This window comes from Macrobrachium rosenbergii, chromosome 51, assembly GCF_040412425.1.
Source record: "Macrobrachium rosenbergii isolate ZJJX-2024 chromosome 51, ASM4041242v1, whole genome shotgun sequence".
Classification (NCBI taxonomy): Eukaryota; Metazoa; Arthropoda; class Malacostraca; order Decapoda; family Palaemonidae; genus Macrobrachium; species Macrobrachium rosenbergii.
Window position 1 is genome coordinate 64,734,447 of NC_089791.1, and position 20,793 is coordinate 64,755,239.

The 20,793-nt window shown below is 46.7% G+C and overlaps 1 protein-coding gene across 1 annotated transcript in view; it reads left to right on the forward strand.

Moving 5' to 3' along the window:
• Positions 1 to 4,513: 4,513 nt before the first annotated feature.
• Positions 4,514 to 20,793, forward strand: part of LOC136833465 (protein BCCIP homolog) — a 109,354-nt gene continuing 93,074 nt past the window's right edge. Inside the window, 1 exon segment of the mRNA XM_067095658.1 lies at positions 4,514 to 4,673. Coding sequence (XP_066951759.1) covers positions 4,569 to 4,673 — 105 coding nt within the window. The 5' untranslated portion in view covers positions 4,514 to 4,568.

Below are 20,793 nucleotides of genomic sequence, written 5' to 3' on the forward strand. Positions count from 1 at the left end.
TAGAGCGAATTGATATTAAAGGACGTTTGTAGAAGTTTTGATTATATATATATATATATATATATATATATATATATATATATATATATATATATATATATATAAAACTAGTTGACAAAACGTGGCGCTGCCTGGGAAAACTGAATGATAGTCGATCATTTAGCACAGAAAGGAAGTAACATGTGGTGTGGTTTTGATGAACATGTTTATTTAAAGCAATGAATTCTAGACAGTATTATAAAACAAGAAAGAAAAGCATTTCTTTCTTGTTTTGTTTGTGTGTTTGAAAGCACACTGTAAATTCCGGAGGCTTCTGGGAATTTCAAAGGCGTCTGGGACTTCCATCTCCCTCCCCCTTCCCTTCTCTCCCTCCTCCTTCCCCCTCCTGCCCCTCTCCTCCCCTTCCCCTCCCCCCATTCCCTTCCCTCCCCTTCTCCCTATTTGTTGTATTATTGCCTCTGATTCTATTTTTTTTTAATCTTCCGCTGTGTGCTCTCATATTCTCATGCAATGATTTTGCTTTGCGGAGCGAATACCTGGTGTACATGACATAACTTAACCTCAGACTTCCTTTCTCCCTACAGGTTAAGAAGACCATATATGTTTCGCTAAGTTTATTGTATATTATAATGAACAATCATTTTGTGTGATTCCATACAGCCCACCACAGAGCTATCTGTCCCCTCAATGAACCTACGGTAGTAAGGAGAAATACCTTTTTTGCAGGCTTTTTTTTTGAGTGGAATTTTATTTGCTTATTAGCTACTTAATGCTTTCTCTCCGTTCTAAATACCTTGATACCTCGGGTGAGGTTCTCATTTAAATAGAAATAAATAATGATTCTGAAACCCATCTGAGTCATTCTTTCATGTGCGCACGAGAGAGAGAGAGAGAGAGAGAGAGAGAGAGAGAGAGAGAGAGAGAGAGAGAGAGAGAGAGAGAGAGAGAAATGGCTGAAGTGTAATTAGACCAAATGCCAGGCACTGAGAGAGAGAGAGAGAGAGAGAGAGAGAGATGGCTGTAGTATAATTAGACCAAATGACAGGCACTGAGAGAGAGAGAGAGAGAGAGAGAGAGAGAGAGAGAGAGAGAGAGAGATGCTGTAGTATAATTAGACCAAATGCCAGGCACTGAGAGAGAGAGAGAGAGAGAGAGAGAGAGAGAGAGAGAGAGAGAGAGAGAGAGAGATCTTTGATATTACATTTCTTATGATCTAATTAATTCACGCCAGGAGACACATTAAACATGAAAGATCTCATACACGTTACCTTTCATCAGATATTTTAAACAATACTAAATCCAGCGTAAACTTATAAACTATTTTAAACTGTAAGATCTCATCAGAATGTTTAAAAATACTTAAAAGTAAATTTTAGTGAAATAGCATTACTTAATACCAAATGGCAATACCGCCTCTAGCTTTAATAAGGGGAGAGCTTTAAACTCCGTTGAATTAAATAGCTCAGTTCAGTTTGAATGAATACCTTTAAATCCTTCCCGGCGAACGAATGGTTTGAATTTGGTTTAAATCATCCTCCACCCCCGATCATTTACGTAAGTCAGCAGACCTGAATCTTCTGAATCCCACTGGGCCATTTAAATCGCTCCTGGGGTTCACTGTAACGGGGCTCTTGATTGACAGGAGTTTAAACGCTGTCTTTTTTGTGTTTAAGGCGCGAAAAAAAGCTATTTCAAGCCGATGTGATTTCGTTATTGATTTTTTATATAATTTAAGAAGTAAAGAATATTCTTTCGTCTCTATGTTATTATTTTTAAGAACATTATTGCGAAAATACATTTGTAATTTCATTAAATTAAATATATATTGCCTTAATAGCACAGGATATTAGACGCTGCTTCCAAGTTATTTTGCAACTGCAGTGAGTATACTATACTGCTCACTATTTATCAGTAGACTGTGTGAGTTAATTTGGAAAAATTAAGAGTTTTTCATTTTTTAACATTCATCTTTTTATGAGCATTTACAAAAAGAATGTATAGGCCTATTACTTCGCATCCTGTACTTTACTTAACATAGGACAAATTAAGGAATTCATTTTATTCTAATGTCTAGACTAGATGAAATGAATTTATCGAAGGTATATTAAACGTTGACGCTCGTTCTGAAAACAACTTGGAGTTGATTCATATTATACGGTTACATTTCGTGAGTCCTTTGTACACACACACACACACACACACACACACACACACACACATATATATATATATATATATATATATATATATATATATATATATATACATATACATATACATATACATATATATGTACAATTACAGTGCAATTAGAGAACACAGCGACGAGACTGGTCACCCTTTTACATATTGATGATTTTTCTGTTTTAACCACTGCTCAATTTGCTACAGACCTCGACATTTTAAAAGTTCTGCACTCCATCAAGATAAAACCTACCTTGGCTAGATATGTGGCTGCAACCTCACTTTTGTGTTTTTAGTCTGCGTTTTACTGGTTTGTATATTGATTAGTTTGTTTGTTGTGCCTTTGGACCTTCAGTTTTTGTAACTTAATTTTTTGTATTTTGCTTCATTTTATTTTATTCATTTATTTATTTTGATTAGCAATCTTTTAAACGCATTCTTATAATTTTTATAGTAACTTTTGCTGTATTATTTTGAATTTGAATTTTAATTTTGTATGTTGATGACGAGTGAGAGTACTGCTCGAAACATGTCCCAATAAAGTTGTGTAAAATGCTGTTCCAGGTTTTGGCCTTGGTGTCCTTACTGATATGCAGATGGAGCTTCCCTGTTGGTGTATCCATTGCTATATATATATATATATATATATATATATATATATATATATATATATATATATACATATTATACACACACACACATATATATATATATATATATATATATATATATATATATATATATATACAGTATATTTATATATGCATATTCAGGAATTACATATAGAATAAGTTTGCCTCTTGATAAATTGGAAGTCCTGACATACTGATATGCATATATATATATATATATATATATATATATATATATATATATATATATATATATATTTATATATATATATAAATATATATATATATATATATATATATCTATAAGTGTGAACATAACTAAACTTGTAAACTTGTATGTATGTAAACTTGTATGTATGTAAACTTGTGCTCTATAGAAATCTGAACCGCTGGACCAATCTAGACAAAATTTTGCATGTGGCCCTAATTTGACCCAAGGAAGGTTTTTGAGTAGGTTTCAGACATATACCCTTGCCCTCCAGGGTGTCTTATCTACTGAAGATCCTAGCAAAGACCCAGCCATGGGATAATGTTTTGGACTGGTGTGAACCATATAGTCAGGAATGTAGGTTCATACACTTTCTTATCATCTGTACAAACTAGAGAGAATAAGGTTCTGCAGCAGCGGTGGGTCAACATGTGACTTGCTCAGTGTCGGGCCAAGTAACGTGATTGGAATTGTGGCCATGCTTAGAAAAATTTTCATACATCTCCTCTGAATTCTTTTGTGTAAAGTATGTGTACTATAATTGCAAATGCTTTTCTTTCCTGTGATTAATAATTCTGTCTAGAATTCATTGCTTTAAATAAACATGTTAATCAAAACCATATCATGTCTTACTTCCTTTCTATGGTGAATGATCAACTGTCATTCAGAGTTTCCCAGGCTGTGCCGGGTTGGTCGGGCTAATATATATATATATATATATATATATATATATATATATATATATATATATATGTGTGCATATATATACACATATATGTACATATCTGTTATAATCTGCTATTGCATTCAGCAGTCTGCTGTTGATCTTTCCTTTGTTCTTTCACACTCAAAGAGGCTAATCTTGTCCTCGATCTTGGCTTTAATTCCCATTAATCTTGTCCTCTCAAAGGTTGTACTCATAGTCCTGAATTGTGTGTGTCCGGCCCGCTACCTTTGAATTTTCCTACTAATGTTATTTATAATTTATTCCATATGTTAGATATTTCAGTTTTTCCCCTATTTTACTTAAAACTGCTCCTATGTAATTTTTGATGTCTTGGTTCATATTTTTAAAAATCTTATTCACCTATTCTCTGTCCCTAGGATTCTTATTTTTATGAATTAAGTATTTCATCTATCCCTTACAGGATGTTTTCTTAGCGTCATTACATTTGGGGTTACTATTTTGTGACGTCCACTAAATATGAATTTATTAATTTATTTTGCTCTATAAGATGGAACTGTTGTAAAGGTGCGCCTAACTTCGTTTCTACGTGCTGTTGCATAAATTTACATCACGTCTGCTAACAGCAGCCATATCAGTCAAGAAGATAGAGAGGAATCGTATTACTATTTGCAGATCTGTCGAAAGAAGAAATTGAAAATAGAAAGGAATTTATACAAGAAATGTCTGGTACTACAGAGAAAATAAATAAAATGGGGGAAAAATAGAACGTGCAAGGAAGCCGTTTCAAAGTGGAATCCCGTCTACTACTACTACTACTACTACCACCCCTACTGTAATTCATGCCGTCACGACAACCATGTCGCACCCTCTGAAGAAACCTCGCGCTGTTTTTCCAATCGAAGATTACGTGGAGGATGATAGTGAAGATGAAGAAATGCAAGATGAGTGCATTGGACAGACGGTAATATGTCAATTAGTATTTAGGCTCGACCGAGTCGAGGGTTCCTCGTTGCACTCTCGCCAGTTTTCTGTTGCTTGGACACGATGCTGTCTAGGCTCGGCCCAAGTGTAGGCTATAGTAGCAAGTCGCTGCAATCTGCTGCTATCTTTTCTTTAAATCTGCTTCTGTTACTTTATTTTTGGGACTTGCTACTATCTTTTCTTTAGATCTGCTTCTGTTACTTTATTATTGAGATTTAACATGCTTAATCTTTTCGTGACTTCTTCATACTGTGATAGCTCAGGCTAGCTCCTACAGTTAGGGTAGATCTAAGCCAGCTGTCCGCGATGAGCTAGACTTTGGCAGTTGATGTTTTTCTAAAGAGCTTTACCTGCTGAACAAGAATTTAAAGTAATATTTTGTCGCTCGGCTGTAATTAAGCTGCAAATTATCTTAAAATTGTAGCCGATGGTAAAGGGGCCCTATTTGGAATCGGGGTTTTGGGTGGGGCAAAACACTTTCGAGAATAGCGAATGGTAAGTGGTACCCATTGGGGATTCGGGGTTTTGGGTAGATTACAGTTTCGTATGCTGGGCCGCCTAACTCATTCTTCCCGACCGAGATCCCTCCGCCAAGGTAAGTAGTTCTACCTAAACAGCTGACGACCAACGACCAAATGCCCCGAGTCCCACCGACCCGACCCGACATGCCCCGAGACCTACCTTTCCCGCGACCTTCCTCAGTCTCTTCCGGTTCAAGCCTTGCAAACATGGCTACTTGCGTAACGATCCTACCCACGCGAATTTGCATCTAAGAATCCTGTGACCCTCATGGACTTAGGAGTTATGTGCCACGAAGAGCGTTCGTTGCTCGTTTACCTCATGAAAAGTGGCCTACTTGGCGACTTTCAGCGGGACTTGTGCAAAGTGTGACGAAGGCACCGTCGTCCTGATCAAGCATGGCCAAAGCTTCATTTGGCGATGTAACCTCCAACGATGTCGGAAAATTACATCCATCCGGTCTGGCTCTTTCTTTTCGGGTTCCCACCTTTCTTTCAAAAGCATTTTGGTGCTGATTCACAGCTGGATCCATGAACTTCCCAGAAATATGTCCGATGACTTTGGATATTGGGTCTCCCAATACCTTAGTAGACTGGTTTAATTTCTGCCGGGAAGTTTGTATCGATATTTTGATTCAGGACAACCGGAAAATCGGGGGGCCAGGACACATCGTGGAAATTGACGAATCCAAATTTGGAAAGAGGAAATTCAACAAAGGCAGACGTGTCGAAGGTTGTTGGGTTCTCGGCGGGATTGACCGCGAAACAAAAGAAACATTCTTTCAAGTTGTACCAGACCGATCCGCAGAAACATTACTTCCAATTTTAATTGAAAACATACACCCAGAATCAACGGTAATTTCAGATTGTTGGAAATCATACCACACTTTAAATCACCATTTCAAAACACACCTTAACATCAATCACACATTACATTTTGTTGATCCCGACGATACAAGCATACACACAAACACAATAGAATCCACATGGCGGGTGTTGAAACGTAATGTTTTGCCTAGAAGCGGTACCGTAAAAACCATGTATAATTCATATTTTTCTATGTATTGTATTAAAAACGTTACTTAACTAATGTCCTTGCCCTTTAAAGCTTTTCTGGAATTAATTAAACGTGCATATCCCTTGAATAGAGCTGTTTCAACACCCGCCAAAATGCGGTCTAATGTTCCCAAACACAACAATCACGGGACGCAGCCATCCAAACGGATTGGTCAATTACACGAGGTCCTGTTCCCCAGTTCCAGTTGTCCAGATCCCGCCAAAGCCAGTGCCCCAGCGCCAAAACGGTGGAGCCACCAAACCGCCAGTACGGATTTCTCAGACGATTCCGACTTTGGTGAGGTAATGCGTGCAATTTCTAGTTATATATTTACTAATTTCACGGCCCATCTGGGGTCCGGGGGCTCCAGGTAAGGACACGCCGTCCTGTGTTAGGTTAGGTTGGTTTCGTTAGTTTTGGTGGCGACCTAGGTCGGTGGTCCAGGGGCAAAGCCCGCCAGGTAAGGGCACGCCGACCTAGGTTCGGTTAGGTCGGTTTCGCCAGGTTGCGTCGCCATCTTGTTGTATCCGTCCGCGGTACCCACTGCCACCTGGTGGTGGGTCTCGACTCTGAAAATCGGCAGCCAAACCCACAGCATACTAAAATGTAACCGCGCCAGTAAATAACTTGGGAAAAGGTATGGCCACCTTATTATTGTATTTTCTCGGTAATTTTATATATTAGCTCCACGCCTGTTTTTACCTTTTCAACTGGTTTTTTCTGCACTTTTTTGGTTTCTGATACTGGCGGTGCATCTGTTTGTTGTCGGCCAAATGGAATGTCCCATTGCCGTGTTTGTTACTGGCCTGGGGGGGTTTGGTATCCATACGTTAACGAGTTATTGCACTTGCCAGATGGGATATGAACCGTTCGAAACAGACGCACCCGTGCTCTGTCTTGTGAAGACCGTGTATGGAAACCCCTTGTTGGATGGAGTTCTGGGGTTAATTACAGGTTAATTATGCTCGAGCACCAAAAATTAAAGGTAAATTCATAATTAGCAACCAAAAAATTGTAGAAAAAGTCAAGTGCCGTCGGCAACGCGGAGCTACCCTTTAGTTCTACCATTTCCTCTTATATATGTCATTTGGAACACAAAAACAAGCATTAAAAAAAGGGGGAATAAATGGACAGCGGGAGCCGTTCCAAAGGCACTTTTCATGCATTACTACTACTGCTGATCCTAGGCCCTATCACGCATGTGCGGTCTTACAGGCGAGCCAATCACCCGGTGCCTCCAACTGAGAGAGTAGTATTCTAAGCTGGTGTTCCGCGGTGAGTTAGACTGTGGCAATTGACGTTTTCCTGTGTTATTTTACTTGCTTTACAAGAATTCAAAGTAATATTCTTTTTACATTTTTTGTAACCCCTGTGGCTAACGCGTGCAGTGAAACATTACCGCCTGCCAGAACATATGAGCTTGCCAAGAATATTTCAAAATGCAGATAAGGCGCGAAACACCGTTCCGCCACCCGTTTACGTTTCTTCGTTCCTGACCAAAAGCTTTGAATAGTGTCCAGTCAAGCTAGACTATGCTAGTTGACGTTTTTCTGTGTTGTTTTACTTGTTTTTGCAAGAGTTTAAGGTAATACAGTATTTTGCTGGCTGGCTGTAGCTAAACTGTAATTTACCTTTGAACTGTATAGGTCGGTGCAGGGGATCCGTTGGTACTGCCATGTAGCCTTCAAAGGTCAATTATAGTTTAGTTACAGCTGGCCGACAAAATATTACTTTAAATTCTAGTAAAGCAGGTAAAATAACATAGGAAAACGTCAACTGCCATAGGCTACCTCACCGCGGACAGCCAGCTTACAATTACCTAGGAAACTGCCATATGAGCTAAAATAAGCATGTGAAGTCTTTTGTAAAATAGGTGTTGAAGGCAATTTAGAATCATTATGGCATCTTCCCAAATGCTGAGACAAAATTGAGTGGCAATTGGACACTTCCTTCCCAGCGCTCATTTAACGGTGTACTGACACTAATTGCGTATATATGTAATGCTTATAGATATTACTCAAGATTTTAGTTGTAATCACCACGATAAAACAATATTTGTTCCGACACAATATACAAACCCTCGGTCTTTTACATTAGGAATTACTTTCAGGCATAGGCTGGAAACGGCCGTTAAACTCATGAGCAAGGTGGTTAGGCAGTAACTACCGCCAGGTAGACGGGGATACCCGCCTGCCTGGATGTAAACATTCCAGTTTGCTTTCGGCTGTTATGCGTTGCTGACGTGTTTTCGTTCTCTCTGCTTGACTGTTGTTAAGCTCTTATTATCCCGGTGGGATCTTTCTGTATTTTTGCTTATATATACGTGTGTTTGATATTTATTAACACAAACCCACGATTTGTGATAACCTTGTATAAGCCGTCGTTCCCTACCTGTGTCTTGGGTTTGATGGCCAAGGGCATAACTGGAGTAGTGTAACCAAGTGGTAATGCTTCTCTCCAGCAGCCCTTTATGTAAATACTGAAGGCGCCCCTGTACTTTCGGAGATATAGTTTGGGACGCAATATCTTCACTCCCCTACATCCATCGGGATGTAAGAGTTAGTTCCCTTCTTGGGCTTCCGCCCTCCGTGTATAAGGGGCATCACTAATTTCTTCCTACTTATGCTGAGTGTTGCTCGCCGCCTGCGCTTAGAGAATTGCGGGCCGAGTGGGAGGTTGCGGGCGTCGTCGATAAGTTCCGCTTCCACGGCGCCCTTGGTGGCCTCCCCTCTGTCCTTTTTTCTCTTCCCATAGGTTCTCCTTCTCCCCTTTAGTAGATCTCTCTCCTTCGCCCTCTTCGCTCGCTCGTCGGGTGAAGACCAGGGGCGGGGAGCGATCGGGCGACGTCGTCTAGAGTACCTCCTCCCGCTGCGTAGGGTAGTTCCCCTTGTAGCGGGAGGAGCCTCCCTCTACTAATCATCTTTGCTTTTCTTTCAGGGTGACAGTGAGCATCGCAGGCATAGCAGTAGTTGGCTGGATATATAAAAAAATATCTCGCATGAAGCAGTCCCGACATTCATTCAGTGTTGCTTCGGGATTGACCATAATACCTGATTAGATAACATATTTCCACGTCGGGATCGCTCTGACTCTGTTCCCGCCGATGTAGATCGATCGCTGTCATTGCTGGTTTTCATGTATGCTGTTGCAATGCCTCCTGCGTATCTGTGGTCCATCTGCTCCTGCTGTTCCCTGTGTTATGCTCTTGTCAACTCGACGACAGTCTGTGGGCTGCTCTTCCTGGTCTCCTGCCGCAGCCGCCCTGATCGCTCCTGTCGCTGCTGGTGACTTTCAAATGACATTCTGTCCGTTGCAGTAGCTCCTGCCTTCCGAACTGCTAACGTAGCTCCTGCATTGGATGTCCTGATCGTGTCCGCTTCTTCTCCTAGTGATTGTGCCCGGGGCCGCTTCCGTTGTGTTCCTGCCAGCTGCCGTGGAGGTTACGATGTCTGCCATCCTGTAGAAGATGTTGGCGTGAAAGGGAAGGAAGTCGCCTTGTGGAAGTGACGTTCCTGGCCGTTGCAATAGCTCCTGCCCTCCGAACCTGTGCCGTAGTTCCTGCATCGGCTGTCCTGATCATTCCTGCCGCTTCTGGCGGTCATGCCCGGGGCCGCTTCCTTGCGTTCCTGCCAGCTGCCCCAGGGGTGATGATGTCCGCCATCCTGTAGAAGATGTCGGCGTGAAGATGTAGGAAGTTGTCCTGTTGAGGTGATGTTCCTGGCCGTTGCAGTAGCTCCTGCCTTCCGAACCACTGCCGTAGCTCCTGCATCAGCTGTCCTGATCATGCCTGCTGCTTCTCCTGGTGGTGGTGTCCTGGCTGCGTCCATTGTGTTCCTGCCGGACTACCCTGGAGGTTACGATGTTTTGTGTCCACCATCCTGTAGAAGATGTCGGAGTGGAGGTGAAGGAAGCCGCCCTGTGGAAATAGCCGCCGTCTTCTTCATCTTATCTTTGATTTCGTCTTCTGCTGCGTCTTCCCTTCCTCTCCCAAGGTCCAAGGGGGTCCCGAGAATGGGACAGACCTCCGTTGGCGGAAGGAGAGGAATGCTGCTTCTTCCCCTTGATGCCCTTGGACGTCTAGGAACTGCCTCCTTCTGAGGAGGCAGTGGGTCTCTCGTTGGCTCTTCCTGACCTTCGGGTTAGGAAACCGATTCGCATAGCCCTGGGTTTTGTGTTTCGGAAGCCGCGGGCACGCAGACCTCAGTTTGCGATCCCGTTCCAGAGGTTCCGCCTCTAAGACGGGGGCTGCTTCGGGCGCTCGTTCGCGAGCTGCTCCGAGTGCTCAAGATTCTATGGAATATCGAGTATCCCAATCTGGTCTGGAGAGATTTTCCTGGGCCCAGTTCGGGAGCAGTGCGAGAGAAAGGGCCGAGGCACCCAGGTGTTTCGGCTCCTCTTCCTGCCAGCACCGCAAGCGCTCCCCGAGTGTTTGCCAGTGCTCGGTCAGGTTCCTAGCCTGGTGTCTCGATCCTGTCGGTTCGAACATCAGAAGAAGCAGGGAAGAGATTCACTTTGGGGGTCCTGCGGGACTTCTAAGGGACTGACTCTCTTCTGGGAGACAAGTTTCTCACGTTGGCTCTTCCCGCCCTCGGGCGGGAACTGATTCGCATTCTTCTGTGGGATCTTGCGTTTCGGGGGCCGTGAGAGCGTGGCCTCTTGAGGCCATGCCCTCATTGCCAGTCTTGGAAGTCTGCGTCTAAGACTGGTTCTGTGCTTGGGTCTTTCGATCTATTAGGAAACAAAGCAGCCGCTCCTGATTTTTGGAAGTCTCGTGGGTAGCTCGAATTCTATGAATCACGAGTGCTCTCCTTACGAGAGGCACAGGATGAGAGAAAGTGCCGAGACACCCAGGTGTCTGGTTGCTGGGACACCCAGGTGTCTGGGTGCCGAGACGCCCGGGTGTCTGGGTGCTGAGATGCCAGGTGTCTCGATACTGCCCGCCAGTTGCTTCGGTTGCTCGGGCGGGCTTCATTCTTGTGTCTCGAACTTTAGGGTTCGAGCATGCAAGATAGCAGACACAGAATTCCCCTTTGAACCTTCTTTTCAAGGGGCCGCGGCCTTGAAGGAGTTTAGAGTTCGGGAAACTAGCAATTGTTCACAGCAGGCGAGTCCGGCCTGCCCAGTTATGATTGTGTTCGCGCAATTGGCTCGGCTCGGCCCCCGGTCGCACTTACGAGACTGGCTCGGCTCGACTCGGCTTGCCAGACTGGCTTGGCTCAGCTCAGCTCGCCCCGCCTGCCTCCCAGTCCGCTGCATACCAACCAGCTGGATCGCGTTCGCGTGATCGGCTCGGCCCTACTCGGTTTTTTCTGATTCGGGTTCTCGGCTATGTTTGAGTGAACTTTTTGCTCTTCCCAGGAAAGCGCTTTGCCACAGCACAAGTGCTCTTCTTTCCCCGTGTGGCAGTAATCTCCTTTGGTTGATTATCGCTCACGGTCCGCCTCTCCTGCTTATCTTACTGGCAGGACAGGTAGGGATACTCTTTTCTCCTCACCTGTTCTCTTCTCCTCTCAGTTGTTCCGAGAGGTGTGAGACAGACACAGAGAGCTCCGACGAAATTTTCTTTCGGAGTTCGGCTGCCTGGCGTGCTTTGGGTATCGGTCCCCCGATTCTCTCGTATTATAACCAGGTAGCCGAGGAGGGTTTCATGGGATCTGTCAAGGTCTCCCTCCAAGGGGAGAGGTACAGGAGTTTCATGTGTCAGAAACAGCGAAGGTCTTCCTCTTCAAGTTACGATCGCCCCCATGTTCTCGGAGAACTTCACACCGATTCGTCGGCGTGAGGATCCCCAGGACAGGACCGCGGCTCCCCCAATGAATAACCTTCATCACTCGCAACCCTTGCAGTTTCCGAGGGCTGAGAGTGTCAGGGACCGCCACGGTCCTGGCTTCTGAGAGTGTTCTCGACCTGATGAATTCTTTTCTTCGAAGGAGTTAATTCAGGTCGAGACACCAAGCTTCCACTCCTGCCGTGACAGAATGTGAATTCTCCTTGCCTCGGAAGGTCTTGCCGACTGCAGTGTTTTGGGCAATTCTGGTGCTAAAAAGAAGGACTTTGTCCCAATTCGGATCTCCGGTTTCGTAAGTCCCGAGTTGGCTCGACCCTTAGGAACGAACCTTTACTTGGTTCTGCCTTTCTCTTTCAGAGATTTGCCAGATACCCCGGTAATCAAGGTTCCCACCAGGGCACTGACTTGTCCTTTGGACAATGGCCAAGAACTTTGGGTCTTAGTTATCTTAACTCGACCTTGAGTTCAAGCCAGCCCCCCTCAACTCCTTAGCTAAGAAGTCCTAGGCTTCAGAAGAAGTTTGCAACTGCTGATGCCTGGACGAAATGATACTTATTGAGTCTCTGGAACTGGCAGCGACATTGCCGAGACCTGGGAATGGATTCCTTCAGGAGAAGTATCTATTTTCCTTAGGTCTCGGCAATTCTTTCCATTGAACTTCCATCCTACCACCTCTCCCGTGCTCCCGATTCGGGAAATGCCAGCCGGCTAGAGCTAATTGCCTCGGTACCCTGTCACCTTGCAGAAGCTTCCCATGGTGGAGAATGGAAGTCTGCTTCCTTTCCTCCGTTCTTTCCTCTTCGATGTATGAGAAAAGAGTTAGGCTAATGCTTGATTGAAGGAACCTTCGAATATGCTTGCATATTCCCCTCTCATCTTGTGTCTACTTATGGACTCACAGATTGAGGAATGGGCGCACACTGGTAAGACCTTGTCTTGAATTTGTGTGACCGAGACGATTAATACCTTCTCATCACCGTCCGGGGCTCAGAGCAGCCTTTTGGCCGTCCGAGAATTCAGGATGGGTTTTGCGGCACTCACTGGTTTTGTTGAACAACAAAACCACAGTAGTGGCATTTGTCGACAAACAAGAGGCAATCGTTTTTTCCTCCTGTTTCTTCTCGACATTTGCAGGTACTTGAGTGTTGTTCCATTGCACACTCGACAGCTCAATTAACCAGATGCATTCCTGGTAGGGATGTATTGGTAGGCAAGCCTGGCCTCGGGTTTGAGTGATCGGGACGGAACATGCTGCTCACTCTTTCTTCACAAAGATTCATGCAGAGACTGCTCGACTGAGAAATCCCTACCGTCCTTCTGTTGCCTCCCTGCACACAAGTCGGTAGTTTTTTTTCGCTCCTTCATACCAGACCAGGGGCCACTCTGTTGAGGCATGCTGTCTTTTTGGTGAAAACTTGATATCGATGTTTTTTTCCCTCCGTATTTGTCCGTTTCGCTAGGGGTTCACAAACATTACTCACCCTGAGTTACAGACAAATACTTGAAGACTTCGCCTTCATCTGACCTGATTGCCGAGGCATCAAGAAGAATTCCGCTTGACCCAACCTCCTGTAGCAGCTACACAAGAAGCAGTTCTTGAGGCAGTACATCCCTGTGTGTTCAGGACTGGGAGACTTTCCAGCTTTCCTTGCAAGCGCAGGCTTTCTCGCCGAGCGGCAACGGATATAGCTGGATATCCCTTGAAGTCCTCTGCAACACTGTCCCAGGGTGGTGTCATTGTCGGAACTTCTTCTTGGGTCAGAGTCGCTCGTCGAGTCTGGACTTCCTCGTCTTCTCCACCGAGGGTTGCTTCTCTCCCTTTCATTTGTGAAGAACGTAGGCCCTTGCGACCTAGTCTTCTATCTGAAGTAGCCTTCATCTCCTCGGTCGAGAGTTAGCTACGGACGAGAAGCTTCTTCAGTCATGCTGTCCCAGGAAACTGTTTCCTGGGTGGCATGCGACTCGTTTAGGGTTCCTGTCCGTGCTCTGCACGCGCCCTACGAGAGTTGTCAGATAGAGATATGCCCTCTTAGGACCATCTCTCATCTTACCCTGGCCTTGGCGTAGAAGATGGAAGAACAGGGATGGGGATCATACCTCAACCCCTTCTCAGATGTCGTTGGTGGACTCCGAATCCATTGGCATCGACTGTCGGGTTCGAGTCCTTCTTGTTCCCCTCCTCCTTGGACTTGGTGTTGATGATCCAGATCATTCGTTACTTTGTCTTATTGGGAGCTGTGGTACTTTCCGAAAGGCTCAACATTCCTAACCTGGATGTTGTCAACGTTTTTGCTAGTACTGTCTCTCCCAAGGAAGAATTGTCTAAGGACACATCTTCCTCCTGACTTTGTGAAGTGATCAAAGGAGGTACTTGGCAGCTGACGACGACGGTACTGGTACCTTTCACCCGAGAGCTTACGAAGTCGATGGCTTGGTCCATCCCTCGCATTCCGGAAGTTTCTGTCGGTCTGGAAGCAAGACGTGGTCTCTTAGACCATACTCTTGTCTTCTTCCTTCGGTCTTGCCCACAGGTCCTTGGAACCCTTTTTCCTTGGGTCTGTGGTGGCTGCTCAACAAGTTGTGTTGTCTTACCCGGCTCCTTCAAGAGGACGAGTAGCATCTCGCCTAAGGCGTTGGTTCTGGAAGTGAGAAGGATTCTGAGAGTTACTGGCCTCTCTTCCTCCTCCTTCCCCATCCTCCAACTTCTCCTCCTTAGGGATGAGAATAGGACTCGAACCAACAGCTGCTGGAACTGGCACTGATGCGGTAAGACTACACATCGAGCACCCGTTCTATTTTTCTTATAGAATCATAGGAGCAATTCCGCTCCTTCCTCTAGCAAGGGGAGGAAGGAGAGACTGGCAATAAGGGAACCCTATCTCGGCTCTTCCTTACTGCCTCCGACTTTAGATCCTTCCAGCCTATTTCACAGGAGTTACGTTTCCTCACTCATGCGAAAAGGTCCAGTGTCTGACATTTGATCTTGCAGTTCCTACACTCCGATCAATATGTCAGAGGCACGGTACTACTCCTCGCTCTTTCGACCAGGAGGAGTAACCCAGGTGTGTAGAACTCCAGTCAGTTCAGGAGACTCACTCAGATTCCTCCCTCCAACCAGTGAGTCTTCCTAATGTAAAGGACTGAGGGTTTGTATATTGTGTCGGAACAAATAACAATTTTTAAGGTAAATTGTATTTTTCCTAACTATACAAACCCGAGGTACTTTACACTTTATGCCCACCTCATGCCACCCCTCAATCTGAACCTGGACCGAAAGGCAAACTGGAATATTTACATCCGGGCAGGCGGGTATCCCTGCCTACCTGGTGATAGTTACTGCCTAACCACCTTGCTCAAGAGTTTAACGACCGTTTCAAGCCTACGCCTGAAAGTAATTCCTAATGTAAAGGACCTCAGGTTTGTATAGTTAGGAAAAATACAATTTACATTAAAAATTGTTATTTTATATAAGTAACTTACCAAGTAATTACATAGCTATAGTTTCCACTTAACGGCAGCTTAGATTAAAAATTTCTCGGGTAGCGCTTCATTATAGTTTGTGCAGGTGATCAGCCCGTCTCACTAATGGAATATTGGAACGACCTAGCAAACAATTCTCATTTGTATGTAGGTGTAGGTTGGGATGAGAAGACATGGAAGAACTTAACTTCTCTTCTTTCTAAGCTAGAAAGAGGAATATAAAGAGGAAAGTGGCAGCTAGAACTGATAGTAAAGGCTTACATAATAGCTCGACTCCCAAACTGGTGAGTATTGATGTACCCATTGTTACCTCTCCTGTTTCTAATGTGTCTTTTGCACCAAGCCCTCCCACTCCTCCCTCACCTGGCTCCTGTGCTCCCAAACCAGACTGCTTTGCCAATCTAGAGAGCAAGTTTGACAAAAAGTTTGGTCTAATGGTAAGTACAGTGACACAACTGGGTGAATCAGTGCATTTCTTGATGAATAAATTCAGTGATAAAAGTGTCAGTGAGGTGATTGTGGAGGAGGTGGCTGCCCGTCCCGCCAACTCTTTTAGACAAAGGTCACTGCCAGACTCCCCTAAACCTGGGAGGAGAAATACTGGAGGTCCAAGGGAGGTTGGTAGGATCTGTACACGGGTAGTCGCCCCCTCGTTCGGGCCTGTTGCATCCCAGGCTGCGACAGAAGGCTGTTGGAGAGGCCTCTCTCCTGAGCCCAGGAACACCTAGCCAGTGGCGTTTCTTGAAGAAGTCTCGCCTAAAATTACTCGCCCCTTAAAGAAGCATTCTTCTGGTTTGGAGCAATCCCCTAAAGAGCCTCTCTGGAGCCCCCAAGTGTCCTGCAGCTTCTGGAATAGCCCCAAGTGGCTACCTTTTGTTCAACTGTCTCCTGACCGCCGGTATCTGGTGCTCAGGCGCCCTTCATCATCGAAGCCCCCAGTAGTGCCCAAGCATCGTTTGGCCCCCGAACTTCTGTTATCTCACAAGCGCCCAATAGTGCCCGAGTGTCCATCTGCCGGGCACCCAGTTCCAGCTGTCCGCTTGGTGCCAACCCCAGCTATGTGCTTGGCGCCAGTTCTCTTGCATCAAGTTTCTTCAGTTGCGGATGAGAAGTTAGATCTTTCTCTAAAGCCAATTCAGCACCAGCTGAATAGTATTTTAGCTCTTTTGAAGAGACCTCTTCCATCGAAGACTTCCTTGGACCTTCGGTTCTGTAGTTATCATCGGAAAAAGAGGAGTCAGTGCAGGATTCCTCTCTGTCGGCATATGTTGCCCTCCTGAATGTTTTTCTTGTGGCATTTCCAGACTACTTCTCGCTCACAGCTCCTGCAGCACCACAGTCAACCTTTTTAATGAATAACCCATCTGACTACTCCCAACTCCTGAGGATGGTTCTATCTTTGTCTGCTAGGAAGGCTATGGAAGATGTGGATCTTTGGCTTTTAAAGAAGATTCAAGGGAAATCTTTTTCTGCATTTCCCCTTCACACCTTTCTAAGAGTTGCTACCAGTCTTATTCTACTGGAGAAGCTCCCTCCTTGGAAGTGGCTGCCTCCTCCCAGGTGGACTTCTCTGCACTGATAGAGTCTGCACACAGGTCCGCATTTTCTGCGGCTAAAGTGATGTTTTCTGGGACGGAAATTGATTACTTTTTGAAGAATCTCTTCAAGACTTTGGAAGTGCTAAGTTTCCTTGACTGGTCAGTTGAGCTTTAGCAAAAAAGATACAGGACTTTTCCCCACTCTCTGAAGATTGTTCTCTAATAGATCGGACAGAGCTATTAGAGATGCTTCCCAGGAACTTGCTTCCCTTTTTACCATGGGAATTTTAAAGAAAAGAGAGCTCTGGTGTTCATTCACCTCCGAGAGTGTTATGCCCCTATGAGGTTAGCTCTCATTTTCTCCCCCCTTGATTGCCAGCGCCTTTTTCCACAAGCAGTGGTGAATGAGATTACTCTTGAACTCCAGAAGAAATGAACCCAGGACCTTTTGGCCAATCAGCCCTAGGGATTGGTCCACTTTTTCTTTCAAATCAACTTCACCTCTTCAGAGACAACCCTTTTGAGGAGGAAGACAGCGATCTCAGCCTCGACCTCGGGCTAGCGTCCGTTTCTCCTCCTGAGTCATTAAGAAGTCTTCTTCAAAACCTTCATCGAGAAAAGGAAGATGTAGTCCTCCATGCACCCGTGGATGCCAGGCTCCAACTATTTTGGGAGAGTTGGAGTGCCAAAGTGGTGGAACCATGGATTGTAGAAGTACTGAAGGAAGGGTACTCAGCTCCTTTCAAAAAGAAGCCACCCCAAGTCAGCACGCCGATTGCACTGACCGTGTACTCCACAGGATCAAAGAAATTTTTAGCCCTGTCAGAGGAGGTCTCATTGCTTCTCAAGAAAGAGGCAATAGAAGTGGTAGAGGACATCACGTCAATGGGATTTTACAGTCGGCTGTTTGTGGTTCCATGATTAACTGGAGGATTGAGGCTGGTCCTCGATGTAAGCGCCCTGAATGTTTTTATTGAGAAAACAAGATTCAAGATGGAAACCAAGATTGTTCCGACACAATATACAAACCCTCGGTCCTTTACATTAGGGATTACTTTCAGGCGTAGGCTGGAAATGGCCGTTGAAACTTCAAACAAGGTGGTTAGGCAGTTAACTACTGTCCGGGAGGCGGGAGTACCGCCTGCCCGGATGTAAACATTCCAATTTGCTTTCGGCCGTCGTAGAATGCGGAAGTTGTTTCTTCGCTCTCTGTCTGACTGCCCTCTTTTCTCCTTTTTTGGTGGGAAAATCCTTGTTTTTTCTTATAATCATGAATGTGGACAAGCCTTCTAAGCCTTCGTATCCCCAGCGTGTGTGTCCTGGGGTAGGTGGCAAGAAATGTAACTTATTTAGATCTAGCGTCGACGCGGACCCACATGCTCTCTGCCCATCTTGCAGGGGGCGTGTGTGTTCGCGCGACACTCCTTGTAGTGAGTGTTGCTCTTGGTCCCCCGAGCAATGGAGGAAGTTCGAGGGGAGGAGATGCTACCGTCGTAAGCTTGCCAAGGAATCGTCTGAGGGTAATACGCCCCCGACAACTCCGGTGGTGGCTAATGTGTAGGGTTTGTTTCTCCCTCCCGGCAAGCTTCCCCTGCTTGCTCCCTCTCCTTCGGGTGAGGACTCCCCCTCCCCTTCCTCATTTGTTTCATCGGGTGTGGAAGGGCGTGGGGGAGAGGTGGACCGGGACATCCTCTCGGGGGTCTCTTCTCGTTCTGGAGGAGAATTTTTTCCTCCAGAGCGAGTGGAGGCTTCCCAGCCTAACCCGACTTTTGCTTCAGGTTTTGGGTTGGATAGCCAGGTGGCAGACTTATCATCAACCTGGCTACACCTGGTGTTCCGTCACTGGAGGGTCTGGTGTCACATCTGTCCAGCGCTCCAGTGACAACTCACACCGCAGCGACTCTCACCACCACCTCGGTCACCATGTCAGGTTTTGCCGAGCTCCCCGTGTCGGTGGCTTCGCACCTGGATACCCAGGTCTCGGCTGCCCCTGCCGTACATCACGCAGTACCGCTGCCTCCTGGGTTCCTGGCTCCGTTCTCACGACCGGGCCCCTCCTTCATGGTGACTTCTACTCTGCCTTACGTGACTGTCCCTGCCCCCATTGCTGACCCTGGCTCGATCACGACAATGGTTCTGGCTCCTTGCTTCTCTGTCCAGCCCGGCACTTTGTCTGTTTCTCTCCCCATACCTTTGGCCCTGGCGCGGCCCGGCCTGGCTGCCTGCACACCACCTGTGCCTGCATTCCCGGCCCCGCCTCCTTACATTCCTGGCTGCCCTGCGGTTGCTCCCGCCCAGGTAAGTGCTGGCCCGAGCACTGCGTTCTCTGCCCGGGATGCGCCTACGGCTGCAGCCCCTCCAACTGCTCCTGATTCATCGGCTGCGCCTGCTTGGTTTGGGGACTTAACGGCAATCCTGAAGAAGATGGCAAAGAAGAAGAAGAAAAAGAGGTCTAGGAAGGTGTCGTCATCTTCGTCTTCGTCTTTGCCATCGTCATCGTCTTCGTCTGCTGCCTCTTCTTCTTCCGAGGTTTCGCGGCCGAAGAAGAAGAAGTCTGCCTCTCCCCCCCCAAGAAGTCTGGCACCGAGGCTTCCAAGGGATTACCTCCTTCCATGGAAGGCAGTGGGATCTCTCATCGGCTCTTCCCGATCCACGGATCAGGGAACCGCTGCCCTGGCCTCCGGGTCAGTCGCATCGGGAGCCAAGGGCGTGCAGACCAAGGTCCGCACCGCCTCCCCCCCGCTGTGCGTAAGAAACCTGCGTCTAAGGCCAGCGAGTCCACGTCAGACACTTGTACGCGAGTTGCTCCAAGTACCCGGGTCTACCCGAGGCTGATATGGGAGAAACTTCTTGCCGTACAGACCAGGGCATGGGGCGAGAGAAAGAGTCCGGGCATGCGGGTGCCCCGGCTCTTCCTGCTGGCACTTCTGTGAGTGCCAACTCAGGTTCCCAGGATAGTGCTTCGACCCCTCAGGGCCGAACGCCAGGAGAGGCGGAGAAGAGGTCCCCTGCTCAGTCTTTCCGAGAGGCTACGGTCTCGAAGAAGTCTGGGGCGTGTCTAGAGGACAGCGCAAGCTCGTGCCAACCAGGCGGGTGCTCGACTCCTCCCAATCCCCGGCCACGTCCATGTGGCCAGCGTGGCTTGGGGGAAGCGAGCGCATGGCTCGGCTCACGCAAGCGGCTCCGCTATCCTCGGGAGACTGCTTTGCCTAGGGGAAAGCACTCTCCTCGACCCGGGCTGCTGTCACCACCACGGGTTGGTGACCGCTCCCGGCCCGCTGCCCCTGCTGGTTCTGCCAGCAAGGCCAGTGGGAGCGCCTGATCCTCCTCACCTGTCCCCTCCGCCTCTTTGGTTCCTTCCAAGGGGCGCGAGTCGGACAGGAAGAATTCTGACGAGTTTTCTCCTCAGAGTTCTACCTCGTGGGCGTACGAACCTGGCTCAGTCCTTGGCTCAACCAGGCCTTACACCCGCGTGGTGCAGGAAGGATCACGGGGGTCTGCCAAGGTTCTCCCTCCTGCAGGGAGAGTTGATCAGGAGGACCGCACTCTGGAGGGACTCAAGGGTCCTCTGCCCCAGGATGCAGACACCCCCGAGATACAGAGGACTTTTGCAGAGGTTATTGCGCTGATTCGTCAGCACAACAACCTCGGGGAAGAGACCACGGCCTCAACTGTGGATCGTCCTTCGTGCCTCGAATCCTTTTGGGGACCCAAGAAGG